Consider the following 27962-nt stretch of genomic DNA (forward strand, 5'->3'; position numbering starts at 1 on the left):
ACAATCTTTAATAATAGTAAATCAAAGACGTTCGTTAATAATGAGTTTACCAACAAAAGTGTCCAATTGTGTATTTGGAATTTAAAAACTTCAAAGCAATTTTGTTAATTAAATTGTGAAATTTATCATAAGCGGAGTAAGAGAATTAGACAAAGACATAAAACATAAAACATGATAGTAGTTGAATAAATAATACCGCAGATGCTGAGCTAATTTAGGATAAATTTGTTATTTTAGTGGCTTTAAGATGCTAGGGAATACGTATCTCTTTCTTGGACATTACATAATATTATGTAAGTCGCCAATATTTCTATAACTCTAATGTACATTAAAATTAAAAGTTATATATTTCAGGCGTCCAATGCGTACTCGCAAATGGAAATCCCATGATTGGGCAAAACGTTGAGAAAGTAAAGACAAATGAATTTCCTTTTGTTGTATCATTAATGCGCAATAGCACTGCCGATATTACTGCTGAAAGAAATCATATCTGCACTGGAGCTCTTATCTCACCACGAGATGTTTTGACTGCCGAACACTGCTTGAAAGGGGAAAAAAGAACTGACATTCTTGTCCTCGTGGATTCCATTGACTTAAGGAGTGGCAGGAAGCACCAAATTAATTGGTGGATAACGTATAAGACTTGGGCAAAGCAAAGACATATGTCTTTGGAATATAGCGAGAACGATATCGCCATTATAAGGGTAAATTCTCGAAGTTGCGGAACCTTTTGCGGAAACCTTTTGCGGAAACCTTCCTTTATCTCTCCTTCATTGAGTATTATTGTGCCCGAAACACTCGAACGCGCGGATAAATATGTGTTTGAAGCGCATATTAATACAAACCAACCAACAGCTTATCGACATCGTAAAAATTTCAGTCCTGTGTTATCAGAACATGTAATTTTAATAATACTTGGTTTAATCAAACCGAAAGGATGGGTTTTGATAGCTTGACATATAAAACTCTGTTAAAGCAATTGATTAATAAAATATTTTTAAAGCTGTTTTTATTTTTAAATAGTTATAAGTATTCTGTTATCAATGCTAAAAGGAAATATTAATCGAACATCTTTCAGTTGAATGAAGCGGTTACTCACAGAATCACTCCAGCCACAGTTTCAACCTTATCGAATTCCGATTTTGTTGGATATGATGTCGTAGTAACTGGATGGGGTCAATCAAACGATGGATTTAATCCAAGATATATGGAAAAAATTGATGTTAAAGTGTTATCGAAAACAAATTGTGAAAATAAAATTCAGATGGCAAGTGGAAAATTGGTTCCATTAGATTCGAGATTCATATGCACCAGTGTGACCCCATTTGGATTGTTGCAGCCCGTAAGAACTTAATTTTTAAATGTATAAAACCAGTTTCTCATTGCACTCTGCTATTAAAACTTTACTATATAGTCTATCGTGTCATTAATAAGTCTAAAAGTTGCCGAGATACTGCACGAATTGTTGTTTTTTTTTTCCTATGGTTTTCAATAAAAATAACTAGACTCGAATTTAAACTTAATCTTATTCGAATCAACAAATTATAGAATTGATGTTAACGGAGTTATAATTTTATTTTTAAAAATAACATATTTTCTAAAGTCTTTATATTTACTATTTCACAATACCCAAACTTGCGCAAGAATAAGTAAAATTAAAATTTTGTTTTGACAAAAAACTTTAAAGTATAGGACGTTGAGTTTTTAAATAATATTTTTCAAAAAGGAAACGAATCACGTAGACATGATTTATAAAAAAAACTACAAAAATGAAAAGATTATATTAACATAAGATATTGTGAAAACATTTTAAAACATTTATTTCTATCGACATAATATTTATATTGTAAATTTAAAAAAATAAAACGTAAATTAAAAAAATTCATAAATCCGGAATTTTAAACAAAATGTGGATAGGCTCATTATTATACTGAAAATTTAATTTAAAATAGGATTGTAATACGAAAACAGGTAAGAAAAACAAAACAAAATTGTTACTTCTCTTTAAAAAAAAAAAAATAAAAAAAAACGTAAAAGCTAATAAAACTTTATAATTATCTATAAAATATCGACAATGCATTTTGCGATTACAAATTTTGCACATTTCAAACACAATATTCAAGTGCATAGACATTTTATTCTATGATTATACTGTTATTTAATAATATCTTTATTTATTTTTAGGGAGATAGCGGTGGTCCACTGTTATATAGAAAAACAATCATTGGTATAAATAGATCTACATGTCCAAAAAATGTAGATAATAATTACCAAGTAAATCTTCATTTAAGTGTTAAATCTTTTATGACATTTATTATAGATGTGAAAATCAATTTTAAATAAAGAATAATCATTTATTATCACGAAATGACTATATTCATTTTCGTTCTATTCATTAACATGTCCTTGTCAAATAATTATATGAAATGGCGATAACAGATAATTATATTTACGATTGTAAAGGCATAATAAGTCGAATTATGTAAGAGAAAATTTGGAAAGATTGGAAAAGGAAAGGACGGAGAGATAGTTTGACGCTCGGGAGCAAGTTGGTTAACCAGCGGAAGCAAAAGAAGACAACCGAGAATGAGAAGGGCAATAAAGAAGAGAGAGAGAGGGAGGGAGAGAGAGAGAGAGAGAGAGAGAGAGAGAGAGAGAGAGAGAGAAAACATGCTGCAGTCTCTTTTGGCAGAGGATTTTGAAAACAACAATTAAGTGATTCGCTACTCCTGGAGTATCTCACTCCTTAGGAGTAGGAATATTCGAGATCCTATCCGAAGATCATATCCGCCATTGTTTAAAGACCAATCATTATATACTAATCATTTTATTTTTTTAATTTTTAGTAAAAGTTGCTTTATGTGCATCACAAACTCATTTTATATCATATTTATAATATTTCTCAACTTGAAGAGTTCGCGATCTCTTTATGGTTATTCTGATAAAGTGCTATAATTGCTGTGTGTATGCATGGATTTTTCTGTAATTACATGTCTTGTACATATGATTATTAAAATTCGATCATTCCTTAACGTTCATTAATTATGACTACGGAGGAATGAAAAGCATCGCCTTGGTATCCGGTGTTCTCTCCTGCTTGTTTGTATTGAATTAATAATAGGCCAATAAATTAATAATGTCATAATACCGCTTGTATTATCTGTATGCGCATTATAAAGTCTTCAAATATTATCCATCTTATAATATGATTTAAAAAACAAAGTTTCAGTTTATTTTTTAAAACCAAAGGATACAATAAATGAAACGTAGAATAAAATGTTAACGGTTATTGTTATTTAAATGTGTCCGTGATTTGGTACACGTTTGAAAAATATTAATCATCAATACCAACATGAAGAAAAATCTCAACCTAAAAATGTTTTCAGTTTCTAATGCATAATTGCCTGTATATTTAACATATTTTAATAACTTTTTCTAATAAGTTAGCTATATTTTTTATGTGGCTTAGGATGGTGTTTAATAACAAAATTATTTGTACTATAATATGGATAATTTCATGAAATTATAGTAAAACTACCGTTAATGAAAGAAATAATCATATTAGAAATGTTAAATATTATCTGCATATTATTTGAAAAAATAACCATAGATTTCAACCTAATTTTTAACAAAGTGTTTTAAAAGCTTAACAAATTACAAAGATAATTTACCATTAGCCATATAGTTTAATGTTTATATAACCTTTAATGATTTAGTTAATATAAAACTGTTGTTGCTTAAAGTTTGTGTACTCAATTTTTTTCCCCATCAAAATGAAAGAAAAAAATATAAAATCTATTAAATATCTAGAAATTTCAGAATTTCTTTCTGTATTTTTTATTTTAACTCTTACTGCAAGTTGTAATGCAAAGGCGTTACTCTTAAAACCAGTGATCATTGCTGCAAATTATTCTCATCCTTATATGTTTTCATTAAATTCAACAATTGAATATGTTTTTATTTATGGCGAAGGAGGTGTAAGTATTTTATTTAATGTATTATTTATGAAATCATTGATTTATTTTTCATTTAAACTGTTAACTTTTTTGTTCAGAAAAGTTCATTTGAAGGAGTTAGAATTATTGTGGAAAGTAAGGATGCGATATCTAATTACCCTTTATCCGTTGTTGCTCAACAAAAAAAGGGAATTCTTTCATGGGAAATTCCACTTTTGGTACAAAATAAGCACTCAGTGGATCCTATTCCATATAATTTAACAAGTAGAACTCTATGTCCATCTAAATATTATAAAACAATAAGATTCGAACAAATGGATGATTATGTTACAATAACTATATCAACAATTAGTTTGAACAATATTACATTTTATCTTGAATTATATCCACTACAAAATTTTTATATAAAGTAAGTTTTATGATTTCATATAATTGAATATATATATATATATATATATATATATATATATATATATATATATATATATATATTTATATATATGTATCTAATATAATATGAAAAATGATCATTTTTTGAAACTTCTATTTTTAATCAATAAACTGAATTATAATAAATTAATTAAATATAAGATCTGGAGAATCAAGAATATTTAACATTACTCCATCGGAACCAGTTTATTATGGCTACAATTTTGATTCCACAAATACAAGTTCTTCTGTGCTTATTAGTGTTAAGTCTGATTCTGAAGTTTGTATGACATTTTCGATTCAAAACATATCGGTAAAGCAAATTCTTTAAAGCTGCAAAAATAAAATAATGAATTTTAACTCAGAAATTGCCTGTTTCAGTGTCCCGTATTTGATTTGGAAAGAAATATTCAGCTTGCAGGCTATTGGCAAACTGTCTTGTCTCAAGGAGGAATTACAGTACCGGTATAATTTTTTTTTTTATATCTGATTTAATTTAATAATTAATATTAATATTGATAGCAACTTTAAGTATTTTTTATTTTAGACAGATGAGTATCCAAATGGTTTTTTCATAGTTTTTGTTGTAAATGCTGATGATTTGGATTGTTCAGAAAATTCTATCACTGTACCTAATCGTAGAAAATTAGTTGAGCTAAGAATTGATTACAGCATTACAAAACGTGATTATCTTAATGCATCATTTACAACAATATCAGTTATAGTGGCATTTTGTGTAATTTATATTACTGGTATAGTTGTTTATAAGTTTTATCACTCTAGAATATTAAGAGAGCAATCCATTCATGATCAATTTGATTTTAATCAACAAAGTATAAATACATCGAATCAGCCCCATACTTCAGGTTTTCAAGAGGTAAAACATTATACCTTCATTTATTTATAATTTATAATTAGTATTGATTGTAAATATTTAGTATAATATACATATTTATTATATATCATGTATTGTTTTTACATTCATGTTTTGTTAATATTTATTATTTTTATGATTATAATTATATAATTATAAATAAAAAATATTTTAATATTCTCCTACTGTACTATATGCTCTTAGTAAAATGATCTGAGGATATATATTATTATATCATTATCATTATATTATTATTAGGATGTAAAAATCTATGTGATTTAATTTTTGTTAAGCAATAGATAAAAATTTAATCAATTAATATATATTTTTTTATAAAATTAATAAATAACAATTTTTTCTTAGATTGAATATAAGCAAAATATTTTATACCTGGACGATGATTCTTCCATAGATGAAGATGATATTGATTTAATGCACGATGCACTGTCTGATAAGGAAATCATACGTACAAAACTTGTACTTTCTGTGTGTGATTTAGCTAGAAAAGAACCAAAAATCCTCCGTAAAAAGTCTCTACTTTATGTATATTATCTTATAACTATAGCCATTTTTTATACAGCTCCAGTTATACAGTTAGTCATTACGTACCAGAACGTTCTCCATGTTACTGGAAATCAAGATCTTTGTTATTATAATTTTCTTTGTTCTCATCCGTTATTTTTTTTATCAGATTTCAATCATGTATTTTCAAACTTAGGGTATATTTTGTTCGGTTTATTATTTATCTTCATTGTTTATATGAGAGAAAAATCCGATGATAGTTTATATCACAATGATAGAGGGTTTGGAATCCCACAACATTATGGACTCTTTTACGCAATGGGTTTTGCATTGATGATGGAAGGCATATTATCTGGAAGCTATCATTTATGTCCAAATCATAGTAACTTTCAATTTGGTATGTAATATTTGTTAAAATCTTATATAATAAATATAAGCTATATTAACAAATTCTTCAATACATGATGTATTTATAATTAATATACATCTAAAGAAAAATTTTAATTGTTAATTATTTTTTAATACTTGTATATAGAAAAATTTTACATAAATATATTTAAATTTTTCATATTTTTAGATACAAGCTTTATGTACATTATTTCAGTACTATGTATGGTGAAGATATATCAAAATCGCCATCCAGATATTAATGCTCAAGCATCTGTTACTTTTGGTGTTTTAGCAATTACTATATTATTAGCTTTAATTGGTGTTCTTGATGGTCGATTATATTTCTGGGTAATTTTTACAATTATCCATCTCTTAGTATGTTTAGCTTTAAGCGCACAAATTTATTATATGGGACGTTGGAAATTTAATGGGGGTGTATTTCGTCGAATGATGATGGTAATTCTTGTGGATTGATAATAAATATGTATATATATATATATATATATATATATATATATATATATATATATGTGAGAAAAACGATACCTAAATGTAGTAAAATGTTTATAAAGATAAATATTATTCTTTGTTTTAAGACGATGAAACATGATGCACGTTCAGGAATAAGTTATCTAGTTCAACCACTTTATTGGAGGCGATTATTGTTATTAATTATTGGTAATCTTTGTAATCTTGGACTAACAGTTTATGGTAACATATATCATAAACAAGATTTTGCTACTTATTTACTTCTGGTTCTTATGTCTAATCTTCTTCTCTACACATTTTTCTACATTATAATGAAAGTGAGTACATTTTATTCTTATGATATTTTCGATAGCATTTAAATATAAGAAAATTATCATATTGCTTAAATGTTTTAATTTACAAATTTTGTTTCAAAGTCATAGATATTTAATTTGTAGCTATTTTTACTCTTATAGTAATACATTATCTATTTACAAATTTACATATAGAATAATTTTTATATTTGAATCAAATCTATAAAGCCACATTAGCGTTTATCTTGAAAATAATCCTTTTAAAATGTTAAATGAGCACCATTGTATCGCATTTGTCATCATTTGTCAATTCCTATTAGCTATAAATCAACTGCTTTATTAAATGCATTTACTGCCCAATTTTCGATTTCTTGTATTAAGAAAGTGAATCCATTAATTGGTAATTCACAAATTTAATTAACAAATTTTTGCAATGAATTACTATCTACTTAAAGAATCAAAATATTAAAAACATATTGTTGAATTAAAAATTGTGCAAAATTGTATGTTAAAGTTAAAATTTTGCCAAGCACAAAAGAAAAGTAACTAAATGATTGCAAATTATACAATGATACATCACAAAGTATTAAGCGCTGATTTAGATAATTATATTGCCTAAGCTTTAGAAAATCCTATTAGCTTTAAGCCTATTAGCAAGCACACAGCATGGTAATTCAAAATATCCTTATAATATTTCAGCTATGCCATAGAGAAAAAATCATGCTCCAGCCTTTGGTATATATCATCCTCTCATTCGTCACTTGGGGTGGTGCACTATACTTTTTTATCTCGAAAACAATATCGTGGGCACAAACACCGGCCCAATCGCGTGCCCACAATAGGCCCTGCTCGACATTTATGTTGAATTTCTATGACTATCACGATATTTGGCACTTCCTTTCAGCTCTCGCCATGTTTTTCTCTTTTATGGTATTGCTTACGCTCGACGATGATCTTGCCGATGCGCACCGCAGTCTCATTCCTGTTTTTTAAGACGGCTGTAAAATAAAAATGAAATTATTACGAATTATAAAGTATTAATGATTCGTGATTGTGACAAGTAAATGTATATAACATAAAGAAAATGACTGATTGATTAAGGAACGTTGTTTTGTTAATTAAAATTATGAAGAATTCATTAACCAGAGCAATGCCATATTTACGATCTTCGATTCGGCTTTATAATCACTTAAAATTCAATTTTTGATTATCCAAAATATTTAAATAAGAAAATAATATCAAGTGTTCGTTTAATAAAGAATTATTTAATGATTGTTTTGATTAAATGAATTATTGGGCAGTAGTTGTATATCACGTGTTATATTATTATAATATATGATATAATATTTTTTTATCACGTTGATTATTAAATATAAAAATTTTTTGACGATATTTATCGAATATTGGTTTGTTCAATGCGTGCGCATTTAGGGATATAAGTTAATAAAAAGAATATATCTTTAAAAGTATATTGGAATAATTATTAATAAAAATATAATAATGATTTTATCGTTATATTAAAGCTCTTGATGAAAATTGAATCTGGCAGAATATGTCTTTGAATTCATAGTTAAGAAAAAATAAAAATCTAATAAACTTCGTATTAATATATAGTTCATACATAATATTAACTATTTTGTACTATTGTTTATAGTTTATACTTATTAATAAAATTGTAAATATCTATTATATAAGAGTCGAAGAGTTTAATTGTAGGTTATATAAAAGCATATAGAAGCATTGTGATGAATAAAGCATTTATTTTCAATTAATAAAATGTACATTGAATGATTTTATTTTCATACATCTATTATCTTGTGTTTTATATGATTGGTGCTAATGAATTGCAATTAACGTATTGCATAATAAATGTTTTTCCAATGATATTAAAGAGTTATATAATTAATATTCTAATATATCATATAGCGTAATACTATGTGATATTTGAATATTAAATAGAATTTCAAATTGAATGAAATTATAGACCGTTTAATGACTTCTAAACCATTTCGTTTCTACGACTCCTAAGTGAAAATCATACTGTTTATTTCTTTTAAATGTCCCTAGAAAATTCTCGTTTTAATTTTAAATAATGGACCGCAAATTCTTATTTTTTTTTAATGTTAGCAATAGTACTCTAATTCATGAAATTAATATATTTTTTTTTATTTTTTTTTTTTTTTTTTTTTTTTAAGGGAAAACTACAGTTGTGTCTAGATAAAAGCTCGACTATTTAAATTGTGAGAGATGAGACAATGATCCAATACGTATGAATACGTTTGAGCGAAAGAAGCGAAAGAAAATGCAGGAAATTTCAATGACATAAATTCCGTATGATATAAAATTGTAATAGCAATGTATATTATCCTAATTGTCTAATTGTTCGAAAAACTTTTTATTTATACACGAATTATCCGACTTAAACAATATTTTTATAAAGTGGATCGAACTTATTGGAAATATGACAGTGCCTTCTTCACAGTCGCCTAGGCAAATCAATTCTGTCGCATTATATTACATCTGAACAATGCGATGTTTAAATGTCAAGCGAATATTACGGATTAAAGCGGGAAACGAGTTAGGAATCCAGACTTTTGAATCGTCTATACTTGTCATTAATCATTAATAGCACGTCGCTGCAAGGAAGTAATGAAAGAAGCAGACATAAAAGCTATTATCGCTCGATCAAAAGCGAGAGCGTGTCCGGGGACAAAATCTCATAGGTTCTGGCTCCGGTATTCCCGACCTCACAGTCCCGTCGTAAATTCGCGCGAACTTATCGCGATTTTCATCTCGCAAGGCCGTTCGCCAAGCGCTTTTTGCAAATAGCTTGGCAATTAAGATTGCGGCAAAATTTAACGAACCGGTAGGAAAACCACAATGCCAAGCTCAATTGGACTTGAAATCGGGATTTTTATCAAACGTCAATGTAACTAATCGCTCTTGCGACGTTTCAAAGCGCTTGAAAACTATATTGCCAACTATAAATATTGACTGCTGCGCGTTGCGCACGCACGCACGCACGCAAGAAGCCGAACAAGCAAACAAACGTTCAATTTAGTGCAGCAAATCGCACTACGGACGCGTACGCGACCACGACGTGCATAATTGTCAAGTTTGTTGCCTTGTGGCTGCGAGATTCTTGGGGCGAAATCTCCGTTGGCGCTACATTCGCCAAGCTGGAATCGGAATCCTCCTCGGCATGGCGTGCAGCGAGCCTAATAGCGCGCGATTTCAGCCGAAGCGCCAAGCCGTGGCGGCAGCAGCGACGTAATCGTTCCTCTTTCGCCTGTACTTTGTGCGCGTTCAGTGTTTTATAACCTAGAAATTCTGGTGTGTTCATTCGAATTTAATAAGTAGTTTGCCGAGGCGGCGGTGCAACGGGAGGTTGTCCCCAGCTATTGATGTCGCTTATATATGCGGCCAGATAGGACGCTGATCATTCATCCGGTGGTGGTTGGGAGACTGGCTGCAGCAACGGGATAAGAATCATGCCGAGGAAGCGCAAGCTGTCGGATCTGAGCGATCGCTGTCGCCTTTGCTTAGTGCGCGATGCTTGCATGAGTCAATTGTTCACCGACTGGATTCGCCCGAAGCTTGAGGACTTGGAGAAATGTTCCGCGATCAAGGTACGCTCACCTACGTGCGTCTATACGACGGAGCTGCTCTTACGGCGCATTTTGATCCCAGTTTCGCCTTTCTTTCCGATTTTTTTTTCTTTATAGGTTACGTTTAATATGAGTATACAAGATTTATACGAAAATATCATGAGCTTGTTTCAATTAATTGCGAGTCTGTGTAATCGTGCTCGCTTTCATTTCATCCGACAAGCCTTTGTATCGAAAGATTTTTAAAATTTTGAAACTAACGATTGTCCTTAGAACGATTGTTTTCTGTCATGCAAATCATTTCAAATATATTCTGATCTACTCCTTGTCCATTTATATTATTATTATGTAAGCGATATTTTCTCCCCTAATGTCTAATTATTTTGTAAATATGCGTAGATCTTATCCATTAGACTCCTTATTTATTGCTGAAGCATTTCCACGATTCTCTATGACAAAAATAATTTTTAAGGTTAATTATTCATCGAAATTTTCACAACATTTACCTATTAATTATATTCGGTACTTTAACTTTTGCTTTTTTTTTATGCCGCTTACCGTCTTACCTTTGACAATACTTATTTTTCATTCTGTATTTATTAGACAATTGTAAATTTGAAATTATTTTTGTCAGTTATTTATATCAGCATTACTTTAGACAAATTACTAAAAATATCTACTTAATTGTTATTCCTACTCAACCTTTCCATTCTATTACTTATCATTATTATATAAGGAATTTCTTTGTGAATTAATTTTTTCCAGATCCATTAATTCATTTTCTATTTATTTTTAGGTATCGGATAAACCAAACTATCCTAAAAGCATCTGTTATGTGTGCCTTTATAAGCTAGAAATGTGGAGTCAATTCAAATCACAATTTTTAAAAACCAATAAAACCATTGTTACGCACTTCAAAGTAATCGATCAATCGGTAGGTACTTTCTTTTCTTATGTTTCTAATTTACACTACTTATGATTTATATCGTATATTTTATAATTTAAGTATTATTATTTTCAGATATCTGAATCACATATATCCAAGATAATAAAATACGAAAACACTGCTGACGATTTATACTCAGAGGATAATAAGGTAATGTTCTATAAAAAATTTTCTCCATTAATTAATACGTAAATATGACTTTAACGTTATGAATAAATAAGTAACTAAATATAGTTGAAAGTAATTATATAGTTGATTCAAGTTATTGCCCTTATTTTATATCATGATTTTAATTATCCATTTTGTGGATGTCATTTGATAATTATCATTTACATAATTATATGCATACATACTTGTAAATAATTTTAGGTTCTAAATAATTTATTAAATTTTAATGCGACACAATATTAAATATGTTTTGACATTTTACCAAAATAATTTTAAAGTTATTGAAAAAAGAGTAAAACATGATCTGTATTTATTCATTGACTGTATTAGCATTAGGTTATATAGTAATATAGTAATAGTATTAGTATTATTAATATTTTTAAACCTTTGAATAGTAAGTAAATTCAAATCTTGTTATAATTCAAAGCTTTTGTTTTTGTTTTCATGTATTGGTAATCTTTTTTTCAGAAACGACTGAAACTTAATATTTCTGAACCTGAACCAGTACCCATGTTAGAAATAAGTCAAAAAGAAACTGATAAATTAATTCCAACAGATCCTGTATCGATAGCACTGGCAAAATTTGTCGAGGACATTAACAGTGACTCGCTATTAATTAGTAACGACAGTAACATGTCCTTTGTAAGTAAAACGATTGATCAAATAAGTACAACTGCCACAGTAAAGCGGAAAGTTGGGCGTCCCAAAAAAATTGAACGAGAAGCTTCGACCAAACGATGGGTTGAACGGAAGAATGCACTCATAGCCGCAACAGGATCTGTTCCCTCTGAGAGTGACTCCGACACTGGCCCGCATTTGTCACCTGTGCAAAAAGCACGGGCTAAAACGAATGACAAGGATCCTGATAAGCAAAAAAAAATTGATAAGGCTTTGAAGAATCTAGAAATGAACGTGGCGGATAAATATAAGATTAATCAGGAAGATGCTATTAATGATGAAAGAACGATGAGAACAAGGAAAACAAATGTCGATGATCAAATAATTGAAGTTATAAATATAGATGACACGCCAGTTTTCGAAGAGAAAAAATTGGTTAGCTTCTTATGTTATATATTTAGTAAAATCAATTGTATTAAATTCGAGTGGTTTATTGCACTTGCCAATTAATAATGCTGCATCCGAATCAGTTCTTACATTTAATTAACATTTTTTAATATAATAGAGTCTTGTTTACATTATTGGGTATGAAAACAAAACTAATTAAGAGTTATTGTTAAAGGAGCATTAGAAATTATATTTTGTAGTAATATTATGATATTTTTAAAGTGCTATTATGACTTGTGTCCTAATTGTATGAACTGTACCATCTTTTCATTACAGGAAAATGTGAAAATTGAAATTAAAGAAAAAGAGATGGAGAATGAGGTGATTATGGAGAAGAATGATATAAGTGATACGGAAATAAAATTTATAGATACTAAAAAAATAGAAGAAACTGAATTTGAAAAGGACGTACAAAAAGACTTGGATAGTGTAAATCTGTCGGACTGTTCGATGAATATTGATCTTTCACAGGATATTGATATCGACTTTAAGCCTCAGCTGGTGACATCTGAAGTGGTAGTGGGAAATGCTACTTATGTTATTACGACTGTTCTAGATCTACCGAACGCTTCAAGTTCCAAGAGTGACATATCTTTGAAAACGAATGGAATTAGTATCGACGCCACTAATCAGGATGGCAGAAAAATTGACCTAATGAATGCTATTAAGCTTCAAAGGGTTAACCCAAATGACGATAATTCATTTATTAAACAAAATAGCAACATAAAACCCTCGTAAGATAAATCGATATAATAATTCCAATATTTATTTATTTAATTAAATATCGAGTATAAAAGAGACATCATTATTTTTAAACTATAATTTAACGAGTTTTGTGAGCAATTTGTATTTTCACGCGAAAGAATTGAATTGTTGTAAAATTTATATTTACGTGAATTAATTACAGATACATTCCGATAAAACCACTAAGGCATAAATATGTTAGTTCTTTGTATAAAAATGATCGTATGATGAAATCGTAGTTTTCTGTTTTATTAAGTGTATAAAGGAAATAATATTTGTTTGACTTTTAAGACATCGTGTATATGTACGAAAAGAAGAGATGGCCTTCGTCGTAATAAATAGAATATGCATTTATTTATGTTATGTATTAAATTACAGAGATTACATTAGAGAAAGATAATTTACATTAAAGGCAAAAGAATAGTCTCGCTTGTCTGATTCACTAAGGGAAAAAAGAAGGAGCAGAGTTGTAAATTAATTATAATTTAGTCGATCGATTGCTTAAAAATAATCCATGATCTCGTGCTTTTCTTCCGCAGCGATGTCCAAAAGTGCCTAAAAATTGAGATCGAAGGTTTGGAGATAGAAGCGCTCCAGCGAGTCCAATTGGAGCTCGCCCATTTCGTAAACGAGGACGTGCGCAAGCGGCTCTTCGAGGATAACCCCGATCTTCACAATCTTGAAATAAAGCCAATGAAGTTCAAGAACTCGTACGAGACGCTGGAGTACCAGCTGAAATCGATAATCGAAAAGGTGCTGCGCAATAACTACGATTCGGAGGTCCTTACGCCGGCAATGTGCTCGAATCATCAGAAGATCTCGCACGAATTCGCAAAGGCGGCCGAACGCTCACCGATCTTCCAGCCGCGCGTTATCCTCACCCGGATGAATCTCGGGCTCTTGTGCCGGATGTACCACGTAAGTAACCTCCATCTACTCGAGGCCGTAAAGAGGCAGCGGGGCCTCGTCGGCCCCCTCAGTCGGACCCTCGGCAAGCGACGTCACGTCTTGCCAAAAAAATACGACGACTTCGCTCTGACGATGAATGTGATTCCGTCGGACGAGGAATCTACAGACAAGAAGACTAAGAGGATAAACGCCAAACTTGGGCCGACTAAGGCGCAGACCAGTCCCAAGATCACGCAGTTCGTTCTCGAGGCTCTCGGGGAGGACGGATCGATAGTGATAGATGATGGAACGTGTACGTCACCGACGATCGTCGATATTCCGCTCACCATTGTCGCCGAGACGTTGCCCAACAACAAACCGATAGCCGTGCCGCTGATAACGACGAAACCGTTGTCCGTTGGCAATACAACCTTAACGCCCCTGCCGTCGCTCGTCAATCGAACTCCCATTGTTAATGTAAGCATAATTCCATGAATAAGTCCGTGCGACTCTCTTCCATCCTGTATTCCGATGTTGCCTGGATGAATTGGCGAGGACCGAGATCAGATTTGAGCACGTAGCATCGACCAGAGTTGCGATATAAATTTATAAACCTTGGTTCTTTTTGCAGTGCATGCCTCCGGTGAAGAAGATGACCGCCACGAGCAAGGCGACGAAACCCTCCATTGTAAGTAGCACGCCGAAGCCGCTCAAGCGCCAGCGGCACATATGCGGCATCTGCGGCAAGGAGTTGTTCTCGAAGGAGGAGGCCGAGGCCCATGTGAAGAATCATAAAGTGGACGCGGGCTCGGGTAGGCCGGGCTCCGAGCCCACGACCAAGTCCAAACCCAAGCTAATGAGATGCAAACGCTGCCAAGCGATAGTCGAGGCCAGGCACGTTAAGAGCCACGTCTGCAATTCGGTCAAGTATAACTGCAATCTGTGCGAGTGCACTTTCGGGGTCGAGCACCTGCTGGAGGCCCATCTCGAGACCCACGCCCAGTACAAGATCAGGCAGGAGGCTGCGAACAAAGCATCCGCGAGCAAGAGCGGCAAGACGCTCAAAGAGGTGCAGCGTGTCGTCGTGGTGCAGGAAAACAACGAGGTACATAAGGTAATTGAGGGGAACCGACCAGACTATTGGATTCATTAAAATCCGTTCGGATTTAGCTAGATCTGATATTTTAATTGGATCGAGATTAATCAATCGATAATAAGGAAATAAGCAGTTAATTGTTGGCTTTGCTTTTTTTTTTGTTTTTTGTTTTTTTTTTCTTTACATATAATATTAATTTATTTTATTCGTTGTACGGTGAATTTTAACTATTGAATAATGTAGCAATAACGATTGTAATGGTAAACAATTGTGGCAATATTACTGGTCGATGAATATATAAAGTATAAGCTCTACTGATCACTGGACGTACAGTGGTATTTCTTATCAAACTATCGAATGTCAATTAAATGTAATTTATAATGCTCAGATAGCGGAACCAGTACCGGACGAGGAACTGGAGATAGCGCTGTCGTGTAAGGAGCCTCAAGGCTATTCGTGCTTCGTCTGCGACAAGATCTTCGTTGACGAGGAGCAAATGAAAGATCACCTGCAGATGCATTGCGAGGAGGTGAGCGACGAAGGCAACGAAAAGGGCTTCCAGTGCGCTTTCTGCGGCGAGAAGTTCCAGACGGAGGAATCACTGGAGATGCACGTTGGCAGCCATCTTCACGAGGATAGCGACGACAAAATCAACCTGCTGATAAGCATGGAATCGAGACGGGACAAGCAGAAGAGGGCGGTGTTTCGATGCGAGCGATGCTCCGAGTCGTTCGCCTCATCGCTCCTCCTCGCAACGCACTTACCACTCCACGAGGAAGAGGACGCGATGCTTGCAGAGTACGAGAAGCAGGACGTCGAACAGGAGGCCCACGTTTGTACCATCTGCGACGAGGTTTTCGACACGGCGGACGAGCTCTCGGATCATCTCGACGTGCACAACGGCAATGTGCACGTATGCATATTATGCGAAAAGCCCTTCTCGAGTATTAGGGATCTACAGGAACACGTGTCGACGCACTTGTGAAATGTAGCCACGAACTCGCAAGAAGACTTTCTCTGATGAGTTTTATCAAACTCTGCCAAGAATAATTAATTAGGTGCTGTGCTTTTTTATTCACTCGGAATGTTTTACTCGTGACTCACTGGCCTACGACCTCGAAAACGTACGCGGTCATTGTTTACGAGGCATTGTCAAAGATTCTTCACTCTCTCTCTCTCTCTCTCTCTCTCTCACTCCCTCTCTTTTCAAGTCGACTTATTTTCTGTACTTTATTCTTTCAATTGAATTGGAAATGTTATGTACTGGGTAAACGGTTTTGTTAGCGGCCCCTCGTCATTAACATGTTTCTTTCGACTTTATTGTTTATTTGCTAACTCTTGGTTTCCCTTCGAAGGTCAATGGTCCTGCAAATCAGCCAAATAAAGATAAAAAAAAAAGTATATATTTATTAAGATTATTTTGAAATGTAAGCCTTATGCGCATAGTAGCACATTGGCATTTATATTCGAATAAATTTAATAAACATTATCTAAAAATGTTATTTAACATATTGTTAAATTAAGATTAAAGGGCCATGAGAGCACAAACGTATTGCATATACGCTAAGAATGTGTACAATAGATTCGATATTTATCATCAATTTTGAGATGATGAGCGCAATATGTTTTCATGTGAAAAACTAGTTACTAATATGTAAAAAATTTTATTGTTTGTAATTTATTAGCAATATATTTTGATGGTCTCTTGTTCCGCCTGTCGTCATTAACATCATTAATTTCTCGACGGTCATATCATTTCTTGTGTATAATAAATACTATAAATGTTTTAAGAAAAGGACACCTATCGATAATTAGAATTTACACTCATTGAATTTCCTGGAGATGCATTATTTTCTGAAACTTCTTACCTAACGTACAAATGATATATTTTTTGTATTTATTTCTCTTTAAGAAATTGATTGATTGTAAATTCTTATATTTTAAAACGAACATGTAGTTAATACAACAATCCTTTCATTTATTTGGGCATTGAGATTGGATTTTGTCGTTTTAATTACTACTGTTACGCAGTCGAATGGCCCTTTAATAATGAGGTGCAAAGTTATTAGAAAGAGGTTTAAAAATGTTCAATTTGTAAGAAAATTCTGTTTAAATGTCATCTGTTACTTATGAACTTATTTTTATCATTTATAAACAGCGTTAATTAAATCCTTTTCATTCACAGAAAATGCTGGGGATAGATTTCTTGAAGTCATTAGACAAAAAATAATAGTTTTATTATTAATGGTATATGAAATGTATAATTTAATATAATAACGCAAATCAATTATTTACTTTTCATTCGTTTACATTATGTAGTGGCCATTTTCGAGAACATTTTCATACTCGAAAATTTTCTCATTGTAAATACTATGTCTTTAAAAGACATAAGAAGTTTCTTTACTACATTATAATGTAAAAAAAATGTTAAAACCTACTTTTACTATAAAAAGAAAAAATTATGAAAAAAAAAATAAAAATTATATCTTAAATTAGTGATAATATAATACTTTCCCGACAACAATATAAATAGTATAATGTAAGGTATTGATGTAAGGTGTGCTTATGTATAAATATAAAGAATTTGAAATTTAAGAATTCAATTTTTTTTTTTGCGCCGAATTCATTTCGAAATTCAAATAATAAAAACATCAACAATTTGTCAAGGATGGTTTATTACATATGCATAATATCAACTAATAATAAATTTACACAGAAACTAGATTTACTACGTAACAATTTTTCAAATCTCTTATCAACGAAATTGTTGAGGAAAAAATTGTTTGCTCAGAGAATGAGAATTAGAAAAAATCAGTCCAAAACTAGCGCATTTACACGTGAATCGAAGTGTCTATTCGCTCTACGTTTATTTACATAAAATATTGTGTACAGTAGTATCGCGCCAATTTTTTCTCATTTCGCTCTTCCTTTTGCAAACTTTAATTTCTCTTACATTATTTTTTTCTTTATCGAATTAGAAACAGGAGAAACAATAACATTTAATGCTTATCAAATTCGACGTATTTTATTTTTGTAAACATTATATCGAACATTTTTGCTCCGAATTAAGGTTCTTCCGTGTTAACCTTTTTAGTGTCGATAATTGTACAGTTATGGACAAACCTTGACTTGATTATCAAGGAGGGAGTACCTTTTGCCCTATATTCTTAATTCAAAGACTTTCCTAAATTAAATGCAGGCTCCTAAGGATTTAACAAAATTATAGAATCTTCGACTTTACGCTACAAACGATTGAAAGAAATAGAAACAAAAATAGACTGTGTAACTTTGTCCGGAAAATACTAAAATAACAATAAAGAGGTAAGAAAGTAAAGGAAAGAAAACAATACAAGATTTTTTTGCGTAAATTCGATCAATCAACGACTCTTATTTTTTTCTTTGTCATTCATGCCTAAAGGGTTATTTTCTTTAGTCTCACTTTGGCAATTCGATCGCCCTCACGCATATATATATATATATATATATATATATATATATATAAACATAAAAAGGAAACTATTTACACTTGAAAAAGTATGCTGTCATTTAATACGTAGATTTTCATACGTAATGCATAAGTACGCTTCGACGTCGTATAAAAATTAAAGAAAAATTTCAAATAATTCACTAACGTAATACACTGCTGAATAATTGCTTCACATTACAAAAGTACTCCCTGTCGTTTGTCAACAATAAGACTAATCAATCCATTTAAAAACTTGTTTCTGATTTACCTTCGATTTTTCATTTTTTTTTCTTCATTTTTGCTTCACTATTTTTAGGTCCCAGTTTATGTAACGAGTCTTATATTACTGAATATTGATTTGGTAAAATATGTCGACGTGTACATCACCTTATGCTTCCATATGCAACTTCGTGTGTAATTCATTTTCGTTATTTGTATTATAGTTATTTATTTTGTTATAATATATTTTATCAAATAACATGATAATGTCTGTATGTATGTATTAATGTATCGAGGGTGTGCGTGTATGTGTATTTGTGTGTGTGTATATATATATATATATATATATATATACATACAATGTATAGCTATGCATTTAATACTATTATGTACAATGACACCATTCAGAATATTTTTATATACGTTTTTAATTCGACTTTGGGTCGCCCTTAAATCGCGACAATAAATTAAATACACAAATCTCGCTCTCGTACTCTCGAAATAAGGATATATACTCGCAAATCTCTCATTCGGGAAGAGGGAAAGGAAGCTTTTCGTCAAGTATTCATCGTTCAACTAATAATAGCAGTAATTATAATAATAATAATCATCTTGATTACGAAAGAAGAAAAAAAAAATTAAAATGTAAAAAAAGCTCTCTCGCCCCCTTTCATTTTCTCTTACTGCTCTGACTGTACACGTTTCTCTTATTTTGTCTCCCTCGAACTGTTTCTGTTCTAATAACCAACTACATGTAAATATTAGCGACAGATTTCTCACTATGATGTAAACTACCTAAGGAAAAAAATCGCGTTTATTTACTTTTTATCATTCATTTATTTATCGTCCGCAGGGTACGACGAATCTTTTAAGTAATCTCGATATGATAACACGCTACACAAGAATAAAGGGGAACTTTGGGCAAAAGTTTCTCGATTTTACACATTTTTATATTGCGTGTATGTACGTGAGTGTGTCGAGTGTGTTTGCATTTTATCATTTTATTTTTTCTCTCCGCGTGAAATTCGTATGACGCACAGGATTACAATGGATAAGTGCTCTTTCTTTCTTCCGTTGCTGATTTGGCTTGAATATAATTCGTTTATATGCGAAGTATTTTATTTCCCCTTCAATCTCTTTTTTGTTATTGGCATAACAGTGTTGGATTTACGCAGAAACGAGATCCACGTAGTTTGCCGGATACAGACCCACTCTTCCATCTTTCCTACCTTTGCACCAGCCCTGCTCGTCTTTATCCTCCAGCTTCTCAAAAACGTCACCTAATAAAGATAATTTTATTATTGAAAGTCTAAATCAATATATTTAATATTAATGTAAAGTACAGTTACGTCTAATATTTCTTGACAATTATCATACTCAAATAATCAAATACATACAGTTAATTTTATAAAGATATTTATTTATTACATATGATTTGTAATTAGGTAAATTTATTTGAAATTTCAAATAATCAGGCTTCTTGAGAAATGTGTTTTTTTTTCTTTTTTTTTTTTTAAACAATTATCCCCAACGTTATAAACTATTTTCATTTGAATGTAATAATGTAAATAGTAGTGTGAAACTCTAGTCTATTTAATAATTAAAAGTCAATGTATTTGCATACCTTTCCCGAAACTAATAAATTTCACAAATAATATAAAATCAAACGTATATGTTGAGATAGTGTAGCCTACATAGTAACTAATCTGGCAAATAACTACCTGCGTAAAATGATAAATAATATGTATATATTATGCGTAAAGCAACTCGATCTAGAAGAAATTAATTCGTAATAGGACAACCAATAAATCTAACGTACATAAAATTGCTTTTAAACATTACCGATGAATAAATATAAAATTGCAAATGAGATCCTACGTAAAATGAGCGTTAAAATCTTGATCGACAGACAACAAATAATCTAAAAATTTAACCTTGAAAAAAGACTAATGATTAATGAAACGAATAACACATCAAACAAACAAAACAATACACTCGTGGCAAATCTAGACGAACTTACGTCAGTACCGGGCAAAATTATGTAAGAAAAAAAAATAATAATAAAATGATTTTTCGAAATGTTTAACATGAAATCAGCATTATCTCGAAGAAAGTAGTAGCACAGCTAAACCTCGATTCGTGCTCATATTTTTTAGTAGATTATATTACCTACTCCATATTACCTTCACCTACTTTACATAGCCATGTGATCTCTAACTGTTTGAAGGAAGTCACCAGTTCGGGTGGATAAGTTTCATCTCGATTTGTGTACTCGTTTCGTGGGTGTGTGTTTCCTTAAATTTGTAGTTCACTATTTTGTATTTTACAGAGTTTACTTATCATTATATTTTTGTATCAAAATTTCTTCTCTCGTCATTACTTCAACAATATATCTACGATTTCATTATAGTCACCATTACGTTCATTTAATCATAAAATTATTTAATGCAAACATTACAACTATTTACACTATTTTGTTGGCTATATTGCTACTTTAACACCGCTATGCGCATCTCTGTCCTTTTTTTCTCACGTATCATGATTTAGTGATTTAAACAACAAATTTTATGCTTTATCGATCGAACATCGTGCATTTTCACTTGTCGTTAATTTCCCATTACATTTCCATTACATTCATCGATTATCTAATATAAATTTTATTCCAATTATCTTATTCTTCAAAATAACATTATTTACGATAATGCGACAGTTAATTAATCAACTCGTAAAGTCACATAAAATAATCGATATTATATTAAGGAGCGAATGACGTTAGCGATAAACCAAAAAAAGTTGCTATAGTAGTAATCGATATTAGTATTACAATCTTTAATCATGGCTGCTGTTGTTAGCCTTTTGAAAGTGAATTGATCAATTGAGAAATCTATCGACTTTTAATAATGTTCGCATTGCCGTAACAATTGGACTAATTATCACTGAATTTCAATACTCATAGACTGACTTTTATTTTACGGTTTTGTTTAATGATCGATGGATGAATACAAACCTTGTTTGAAACTAAGTTCATCCGCTTCCGCTCCTTCGTAGTCGTAAAGCGCCCGAACTGGAACTCCTGGCTCACCATTGTCGACTAACGGCTCTGCTGCGTCTTCGTCCCACTCCTCCTCTTCGAAGGGATTCGTCTCCTGTTTAACATTATTAGTGCCATTCCTGTAAACGAAGAGAGCCATTAGGCAACGTCGAGCAACCTAATGAGAATAATTTTTTTTTTTTTTTTGGTTCATCGACGATATTCATCGGTTAATTCTAGCTTCGTTAACTATTCAATCCGCATGCAACAAATGCATGCAAGAGACATTACCAGCTTGTCTATGCTTGAATTTGCAAAACTTTATTTATTAAGCGGAAATTAAGGTAATTTGCACGACGTTGTTGGCTTGTTGTAATTTTTGCGATTAATTTGAATGTGAATTGGTCTCGTGGAGATATTTTTATTTTTATTAATACAAATTGTGATTCATAATGTGTATATCTGAATTCATGAAAGCTATGTAAACAAGCAATTTTTAGAAGTATTTTATAATAAATTTTTACAATACCAAGTACGCAAATACTATTGTCCCGGTTTTAATACGCATAAAGTCGGTAATAAAAATATTTTGATTAAATAAAGTTTCGTGAAGAGGATTTACTCTTATCACGTCTATTAATAAGTATTCAAAATGTGTATGAAATTTTATAAAAATTTTAAAAAATTTCTCCCTACCATTTTTTCCCTAAAATAGCGATATCTTAGTTCTTATATGATTTAAAATAATGTACATACAATATTGAATCTGAAACAATAACTTTGTAATATTCATTTGTAAATAATTTGCTCTTTATTCCTTATATTTTTGAGATACGTATCACTCGTTTTAATATATATTAAATTGATATTAATTAAAAATAAATGTGAATAGTTAATTATTGAAAGTTATTTTATTGCTACCATTTATTCTTACGCTCTCTGTACATATAATGCGTATATTTTTATCTCACCATTATATTATTAACAATTTTAATATATGTGGTGACAAAAATTTGCTTCAAGATGTCGTTATTTCAAAGTATATAATTTGCGCGAGCGTTAAAAGTAAAATGTTTACTACGAAATGATACATCTTCACGACGTCTAGACGTAATGTTTATTTTACTTTGTGGCAAATAATGCCTTATCACGATGTTTGTCATGTAGTTTGATAGCATTTTTAAACACACTTAATACATTTTTTTTATTAATGGCGATAGGAGTAAATATGTAAAGAGATAAATATATAAGTATTAGACATTTGTTAATTTTCATAAAATTTACAGAAATACATTATTGTAATCAATTAAGATCGATGTTTAGGATAATTATTCGAAGCTTTCATAGGAACTTTATCGCTATACTTGTCACTACGAAGAATATAACGATACCGAACAAATATTTCTTACAATTTCAACTTTGATCTATACGATAGGAATTAATTCTTTTATTAATCAAATATTAATACTGCGATTGACTTGAGATTTGATAAAAATTCTTATCTATAGAATGCGTGTAAAATCATAGGAGTTCGTTTAAGAAAAAGAAATCGATATCTTCATGGGCTCGAAATAAAAATGCTTAGAATCTATTGAAAGTTAGTCATATTACAAATTACATGCCATAACGTTATTAGCTTAAGTAATTACAGTATAATTGAACATCGTATGGTATTTTGTATGGCTTCGCGTGTGTCCCATACGATTAATTTCCAATCATTTTCCAATGACTTGCCGATGTTCGTTCGCCCAGGAAAATTATAAAAGAAACAAAAAAAAAAAAAAAAAAAAAACCGTCTGCAGCGCTAATCTAGAGAGCTGCAAGACATTATTTTTAAGCACGAGTACTTGAAGTTGATGGAATAGGTGCGGAGCGTCGTTACGTGCACAATATCAACAGGCAGCCTGACTTTTATGCGCATTACAAATCAACGTAAACGGGCGGATTGATCGAAGTCTTAAAAATAATCACACAGGAGTAAATTGAAGTAGGCGCTGATGTAGATGAGCGCACGTACTTGGCAGACACTTACGTAATTGTAGAATTCCTATTGACTGAATTCCCATCGTGGTTATTTTTTTCGGCGGTGGGCTTCGTGGATCCGATTGTGTCCGTTTTGCCGTCGCTGTGATTAGCATCCGTCGATATAACCCTACCGGTGGGTTTTGCTTTTGTTTTGTGGTTCACTGGTGGATAATCCTACGTAAAAATTTGCAAAGTCTTAATTAGCATTGGCAGTCAAGTGCGAAGCTGATGCTTAACGATACTAATTTCACAAGTGTGTATCTGTGCGTTTATTAAAAACAGTGGGATTGGGGCTTTCGAAGGTTCGTGCTTAACTAAATTATATGAATTGTAGTGTGCGCTACGTGGATGACATTATGCAATGAGGGAGCAGGAAACTATTATTATTTAGCCGAACTTATAATAATTTCTTGCGAATATTTTTGGCAGCATGCAAGTAAATAGCTCTTAACAATACGTAGACAATGATTTTTTAACTATAAACAATTAGAGAGAGAGAAAACAACAACAACAACAACAACAACAACAACAACAACAAATGCTTCTAGAAATGATGGAGCGTATTAAACATTGATTTGGAAAGGAAAATCAAATATGCAGTAAGAAAATGAACTATAAACAATTAGTACTAGGCGATGATGAATACTTTGAATTACAAGACAAAATAAGAGTCTCGAATCTTTTTAATTTAATACATTTATTTATTCTGACTCAATTACAGCTCTTTATCTATTATTATACTTTTATTTTTGCACTTATACACATTTGATTTATCTTATTATATTTAATACAGGGATACATTATACAGAATTACACTTAATATTAATTTGACAATTAATTAATATTTAATGTACATAACTCGAACAAAACTACATCAGAGATTGCTTTAATGTTAAATTTGCAATAAGATATTAACGTGAAAAACACTATTCACAGTCATTTTCATCAAGGCACCGCTCGAAACAAAATTAATATTCCTTAACATTTATTATGCAAAAAGTTATATTAGCACAGATATTATCGTGGAATATTCAAAGTGGCGAATATATAACGATGTTTATATAAAAATTTAATTTTATTTATTTTGCATTTTTATACTTGCAAAATTCATATTTACTAGTATTAATATTTAAAAATTTACATAATTCACGGTTAAAAGTATTAAACGCTCTAAAGATTATAGAATAACATTGCGTACAAATTTTTAATTTTTGCAATAATACAAAATGGACACAGAACATCGATAATGATGTGGAACAACTAAATTGAACACCGATGACTTCATCGGCGATTATTCGAGCAAGGATGTTTAAAAGCGTGCCATCGTAATACGTAAAAGGAAAAAGTCGAGCTGCGTCTCTCGGCACTGTTGGCAGATTCTTGGAATAATAAACTTATCTTCTCTGGGCCTTGCGAAACTCCCAATCAACGATCAACGAACGAACTTACCGTCGAACTCGATAACCCTTGCGTATTCTAAGAGCAGATAAACAAAAAAACAAAAGGATATTGTCTCCTTTAGTTTCGTTTTGTATTATGTATGCGATATTACCTCGTTGTGCTGCATAAGCTCGCATGTGTTTGTATTGTGTTATTTATTTATTTATTTATTTATTTATTTTTTTCAACTATTATTTCGGAATCTTATCAGGCGTGTTATTTTGATTGCGGATAGAGTGCAGAGGAGCTTAGTTGCGTAAGCGAAGGAAGGAATAAAAATTTGTGCATTTATGCACGAATTTATGCACGAAGAGGTTAAAAAGTGAGTGGATGACTAGAAGTATGTGTGAACGAGTGACATAACAACAATAACAACAACAACAACAACAACAACAACAACAATACACACACACACACACACACACACACACACACACAAAATGACGTATCCGGTAAAATAGTTGCTTAATCAAAATCTTTTCGACTTCTCAAGTGCAAAAGTAATTTTAGTGGTGATGGAAACGAGTACTTTTCTGTTTCCAGGCCTCTAAAGTTAATTTTTATTTCTTTATTAAATATTCCTTCAAATCCGTAGCTAAACACGGTATAAGTCATTGTTTATTTATTAAGCACGTTGAATTTTTTTGCCCGTGAATTAGAATGTCTTTTTATATCTATAGAATATTTAAAAATGCATAAATTATTCATAAAAAAATGAATGATAATTAAGGGGCATCCATTATTTACGTTCGTTAATAAAGTCCGATAAGAGAAAAAGGGGGATCTATAATATCTTATGATATATTACCGACGAGGGGGCGCTATAAAGCCATTTTTTACGTAAGATGCGATCGTACGGTAAACTAAATTTGAAATTTTTTAAATATCATTAAATAAGCGAGTTTCTTTTTAAAAATTTTTTACATGCATAATGTAAGTTCACCGATAACTCATGAATAAATAGTAAGAAAAGAAACTTATATATTATCCTTGTTTATTTTTATTAAAGAGCGTATATATTTTTTTTATTTAATACAATGTTAACATCTAAAATATTTTTACTAAAGAATATTAATAACAATTGCACGTAATTGAATGACATTTAATAAATAATTGCATCAAATAATATTATATATATATATATATATATATATATATATATATATATATATAATATTAAATAATGTCAAATATAAAATACAGGATTACTTTATACACCAAATTTCTTTATAACTATACGTTTACCTATGCTCAAATATGTTATTTCGATAATGATGAGATTTATGCAAGATTGTTTTCAACAAAGAATGCCAAACAACTTTTCATCGTCAAAATGTGCAATCAAAAGTAATAGTTAGATGTCGCAATAGTCTTAATAGAATTGCTATTTAACACATTCGATAGGCATCGCAACATGTCTCAAAATAAACAAAAATCGTCTACCTTAGTTCGAAGTCGTAATAAAATACTTTATATGAGGATTAAACAATCATAACAGTTATTAAGTAAATATATAGTCAGTTTTTTTCTTTTATCTCATCCGCAGAAAAACAAACAAATTCAAATATACAAAATTATAAACACACACGACATATATATATATATATATATATACATAGACACCGATTGTTTACTTAAAAATTTATTTTTCGACCCAATCACGGATGAATCAGCGATTTAATAATTTAAAAAATTTGCATTTAATTGACATGAATTATTAATTCTTCTTATTATTATTGTTAATTTTGAGAATTATTAATTATATTCCATATTAAAGTTTGCTTTTAAGTTTTGCTATTATTTAATATAATCAAACAGAATTTATTTTGTAAACATCATATCTTCGTAAGTCATATTTTTATGGTAAATTAGCGCATGAGAAAAGAAAATATTACGGCAATGTATTACTGAAGTGAGGGGATCAAAAGATAAGAAATAGTCTTACGTAACAGATAAATATAATTAAATTAAATTAGTTCGTTAATGTGGAAAAATGAGAAGGACGAATTTGTTAATTGCATTATTGATACAGGAAAGTAGCAATTATCAAAAAAATTATTAATAAAGCATTATCATTTTGTTTAAAAACAGTTAAATTTATATATTACTTTGTTATTTAATAATTAAATAGTTGATAAGTATAAAAGTGGCAATTTTGATAAAAAGAAATTGTAATAAAATAATATAATTAAATATAAGTATTTACGTGTATAAACAAGAAAGAAAGGGGGGAGGGGAAGAAGGGTAAAAGAGAAAAAAGACCTTTGTAAATATTTACAAGAAAGCCTAGATGCTTATTTCGTCGGAGTGCTT

At 30.9% G+C, this 27962-nt stretch overlaps 4 protein-coding genes across 8 annotated transcripts in view; 3 read left to right on the plus strand and 1 right to left on the minus strand.

Moving 5' to 3' along the window:
• Positions 1-247: 247 nt before the first annotated feature.
• On the plus strand, positions 248-1354 carry LOC105360388 (trypsin delta/gamma-like). The gene is made up of 3 exons (XM_011497282.1): positions 248-293; positions 355-704; positions 1079-1354. The coding sequence occupies exons 1-3, from the start codon at positions 248-250 to the stop codon at positions 1352-1354; spliced, it is 672 nt and encodes a 223-aa protein (XP_011495584.1).
• A 2445-nt stretch (positions 1355-3799) lies between these two features.
• LOC105360139 (SID1 transmembrane family member 1) lies at positions 3800-8176 on the plus strand. The gene is made up of 9 exons (XM_011496940.1): positions 3800-3977; positions 4055-4365; positions 4548-4698; positions 4767-4850; positions 4933-5262; positions 5623-6178; positions 6359-6627; positions 6768-6977; positions 7653-8176. Exons 1-9 carry the CDS (start codon positions 3924-3926, stop codon positions 7944-7946), a joined length of 2259 nt encoding a protein of 752 aa, XP_011495242.1. The 5' UTR covers positions 3800-3923; the 3' UTR covers positions 7947-8176.
• Positions 8177-10105: 1929 nt separating this feature from the next.
• On the plus strand, positions 10106-17915 carry LOC105360389 (uncharacterized). The gene is made up of 8 exons (XM_011497283.1): positions 10106-10582; positions 11358-11495; positions 11583-11657; positions 12144-12728; positions 13017-13474; positions 14024-14849; positions 15004-15486; positions 15857-17915. Exons 1-8 carry the CDS (start codon positions 10445-10447, stop codon positions 16451-16453), a joined length of 3300 nt encoding a protein of 1099 aa, XP_011495585.1. The 5' UTR covers positions 10106-10444; the 3' UTR covers positions 16454-17915.
• A 1597-nt stretch (positions 17916-19512) lies between these two features.
• Synd (protein kinase C and casein kinase substrate in neurons protein Synd) overlaps positions 19513-27962 on the minus strand; it is a 102233-nt gene continuing 93783 nt past the window's right edge. For all 5 annotated transcript variants that reach the window (XM_011496944.1, XM_011496945.1, XM_011496941.1 and 2 more), the window contains 3 exons: positions 24217-24383; positions 22161-22324; positions 19513-20433 (listed from right to left, as the gene is read on the minus strand). In XM_011496944.1, the coding sequence (XP_011495246.1) occupies positions 20321-20433; positions 22161-22324; positions 24217-24383 (444 nt within the window). In that variant the 3' untranslated portion in view covers positions 19513-20320. The remainder of the gene's footprint in view (positions 20434-22160; positions 22325-24216; positions 24384-27962) is intronic.

The sequence above is a fragment of the Ceratosolen solmsi genome, unplaced genomic scaffold, assembly GCF_000503995.2.
Source record: "Ceratosolen solmsi marchali unplaced genomic scaffold, CerSol_1.0 scaffold13, whole genome shotgun sequence".
In the NCBI taxonomy this organism is placed as follows: domain Eukaryota; kingdom Metazoa; phylum Arthropoda; class Insecta; order Hymenoptera; family Agaonidae; genus Ceratosolen; species Ceratosolen solmsi.

Bases quoted from the DNA above. Each gene is read 5' to 3' on its own strand.
- LOC105360388 (XM_011497282.1), top strand. From the start codon at position 248: ATGCTAGGGAATACGTATCTCTTTCTTGGACATTACATAATATTAT. The intron at 294-354 runs GTAAGTCGCCAA...TATATATTTCAG, and splicing joins TGGACATTACATAATATTAT to GCGTCCAATGCGTACTCGCA. The intron at 705-1,078 runs GTAAATTCTCGA...AACATCTTTCAG, and splicing joins ACGATATCGCCATTATAAGG to TTGAATGAAGCGGTTACTCA.
- LOC105360139 (XM_011496940.1), top strand. From the start codon at position 3,924: ATGTTTTCATTAAATTCAACAATTGAATATGTTTTTATTTATGGCGAA. The intron at 3,978-4,054 runs GTAAGTATTTTA...TTTTTTGTTCAG, and splicing joins TTATTTATGGCGAAGGAGGT to AAAAGTTCATTTGAAGGAGT. The intron at 6,179-6,358 runs GTATGTAATATT...TCATATTTTTAG, and splicing joins TCATAGTAACTTTCAATTTG to ATACAAGCTTTATGTACATT.
- LOC105360389 (XM_011497283.1), top strand. From the start codon at position 10,445: ATGCCGAGGAAGCGCAAGCTGTCGGATCTGAGCGATCGCTGTCGCCTT. The intron at 11,496-11,582 runs GTAGGTACTTTC...TATTATTTTCAG, and splicing joins TCAAAGTAATCGATCAATCG to ATATCTGAATCACATATATC. The intron at 11,658-12,143 runs GTAATGTTCTAT...TCTTTTTTTCAG, and splicing joins TATACTCAGAGGATAATAAG to AAACGACTGAAACTTAATAT.